This window comes from Trachemys scripta, chromosome 1 (genome assembly GCF_013100865.1).
Source record: "Trachemys scripta elegans isolate TJP31775 chromosome 1, CAS_Tse_1.0, whole genome shotgun sequence".
NCBI lineage: Eukaryota > Metazoa > Chordata > Testudines > Emydidae > Trachemys > Trachemys scripta.
The window spans coordinates 137108690-137111421 of record NC_048298.1 but is presented as its reverse complement, the minus strand read 5'-3'; the positions used below and the strand labels follow the sequence as shown (position 1 = coordinate 137111421).

General features: G+C 43.9%; 1 gene segment (V, D, J or C); it reads right to left on the bottom strand.

Annotated features, from left to right (window-relative positions):
* Positions 1–1765: 1765 nt before the first annotated feature.
* On the bottom strand, positions 1766–2367 carry LOC117874788. The segment is given in 2 exon segments: positions 1766–2160; positions 2287–2367. Coding segments are annotated over 2 exon segments (444 nt in total).
* Between the last annotated feature and the right edge of the window lie 365 nt (positions 2368–2732).

The following is a 2732-nucleotide window of genomic DNA, read 5'->3' as shown; positions in this document are numbered from 1 at the left end:
TTGATGTCAAGCAACATTTCACATTAACATGGTGCAGTTTTATGGGCAGGCTTATGTATGGTTGTTTGTGGGGTTCTGATCTCCCTTCCTGGACTGATTATGACAAATGAGTCATTTGTATATGAGTGAGTTTCCACCGCTACCTTTATAACTAGAACTGCTGCTTAATATAATGAGGAAAAAAACCATTTTGGGGAGACGCCAGTGTCCACACATATGTGTGTGGTGACCTGAGAATCAGGGGTTCAGTAATTATAACTGAGGTCTGGTAGGTCTACCCTACTTGCGAGCCTGTCCTCTGGGAAAGTAAAAATAAGTTTATAAAGTATCACTATAACCTGTAACAATGAATGTTGATAGAAAAGGTGCAAAAGGGAGAGACAGGGACTAAATCAGTCCAAACAAAAAGGACTACTGACATAACTCAGGAGAATCATGTCTGTCAAAAAAAAGTGTGGGATGAGAAATCAATAAACAAAAGTTATTGTGTTGAAAATTAGGCTGAATTAGTGAACGAAATAATGAGAGGGCGGGCTGTTCTGCCTATCCCTTCCTTTTGGGGGTTTTAAAATAAAACAAATTTTGTGAGGAAAATAGAGAACAAATGACTGACTGAAGGATGGAAGAAAAGGAAGGAGTGAGCTTCACCATCATGGTTGCTACCTTCCCAGTCTTTTCAGATCCCAGGATTCACCATAAAACCGTAGGTCCTTTGTCATCCTGATCTGGAGAAATGTCCTGACCAGACTGCTGGGCCAAGGAGAGGGACCCAGATAACACTGCCACTTCCAGTGACTCCGGCTAAATCCCGAACACTTCCTGGAATGTGAGACTTTATCATCCTCCCTCTCCCCTTAATACTTTCTTTTTCTTCCCCACCTTATTTCTTTCATATCCTTCTCTTTTTGCCTTCTAATTATTAAAAGTCTGCAACACTGCTGTAAGCCTGTGTCCAGAAAGGCAGCTAAAACAATGCCATAACAGCCCAATACTGGTACAAGTTTGCCAGGTCTGGAGGTGGCTGATGAGACAGTGGGATGTGCCTCTGTTTCTCCAGCAGCAAGGTTTCCAGTAGGAGTCAACACCAAGATCAGAAGCTGTGTTTTATATCTTTGCTGTCCCCTCTTTTGTGTGTTTGTCCTGTTTTGTCTTCTAACAGAATTGGACTTTAACAACAACAGCTCCAGCCCATCTCAACTAACTTCTCTTTTCTCGAAAATTGGATGGGAGAGAGATGGGCATTGTTTTTAAAAAGACTCTCAACTGAAGGAAAAGGAAACAAGGGATGTCATTAAAATGAAAGTCTTAGTTAATACTTCCCATTTCAAATGCTTTAACTGTTTTTCCTTCTTTTTCTGTATCTTTAATAAAAGATTAAGAAGAATTTTTAATGGTGTGTTTTCCATGGCACTAAGCAGGCTAAAGTCTCTGTATACCAAACCCTAAGCTTTGTTTAACACTGTTTTATGGTGGATAGTGACAGGATCGTGTTAACACCTTCGATTCTTTGGGGCCATATATTTCATCAACAGTAATGCAACAGGCTGTGTGTTTCTAGACACATGGGACAGGATCACGGTAGTTTAAGCTCAGAAGCGGATGTCAGGATACATGAGACTTACAAGGGCCAATGATTATTATTCTTACACCACTAGCTGTGTTCATGGCAGGGGTGTATATTCTGTGCATCTCAGGTGGCTCCCCACACTGAAAGGTGTTACTCTATTCCCCATTCTTCTCTCTCCCTCTGGCCTCTCTGCAGCACTCACAGAGAATGTGCCTTGTTGCTGTCCCTGTGGTGGGGCTGCAGAGAGACAAAGAACAGATGAGGTTTTTGTAGAGGGAGGAGGTGACTCTGAAGCGCTGTGTCTGAGCTGCTGGCGCAGAAATACACAGCCGAGTGCTCTGGCTGCACAGATGAGATGTTCAAGTGAAAGAGATCATCCTGCGGCTGGTCGGCCTGGAAGTGACTAGAATTTGTGCCTTTCTCTCTTTCTTCTTTATAGTAGAAGTTAAAGAGCAGCTGCAGTCCCTGCCCTGGGTCCTGCCGGTACCAGAACATGCTGTTATGCCCATAGGTTTGCTGACATCTGAGATAGGCAGTCTGTCCTCTCTCCAGCAGCAGACTCGGTGTTTGGGTTATTTTAGCATCGGTTTGGCCTGTGGGGGGAAAGAGACAAAACACACAGGACAGACAGAATAAAACAATCAGCTCAGAGGGAAATGTGTAGAGTAGAATCCTGCAAATGCTAGGACAGGGATTTCTTTTCCCAGCCAAGGACTTACTTGCTCCCAAGAGATACATGGCTGCACACCAGACTATGCACATCCCCATCTCTGTCTCACTGAGCAGGGGGCAGTCCCCCAGCATGGGGTTTTACATAGATTTGTTTGCTTCCTGGTACTAGAGGGCAGGATCTGTTTGTGTTTCCCCACAGACACAGAGGACCCCTTCTGTGGAGGTCTGGTTATCTGTGGCCTTGACCCTGGGAAAAGGGTGTGTACTGGGAATTGTATCTTTAAGTAGGCTAGCATCTGAGGCAGACAGTCTGGTGGAGGGGCACTGCAGAAGATTATACTCTGTTATGCAGAGGTAGTTGAGGAGCTATAGCATTGAATAAAGAGCTTCTATCTGAAGTACCTCAGGCCCAGAGTGATCACTAAATACCACACAGTATTAGGAGCAAACAGAAATTTAAGATGTAACATGAAAGAAAGAACAGAGCAACTAA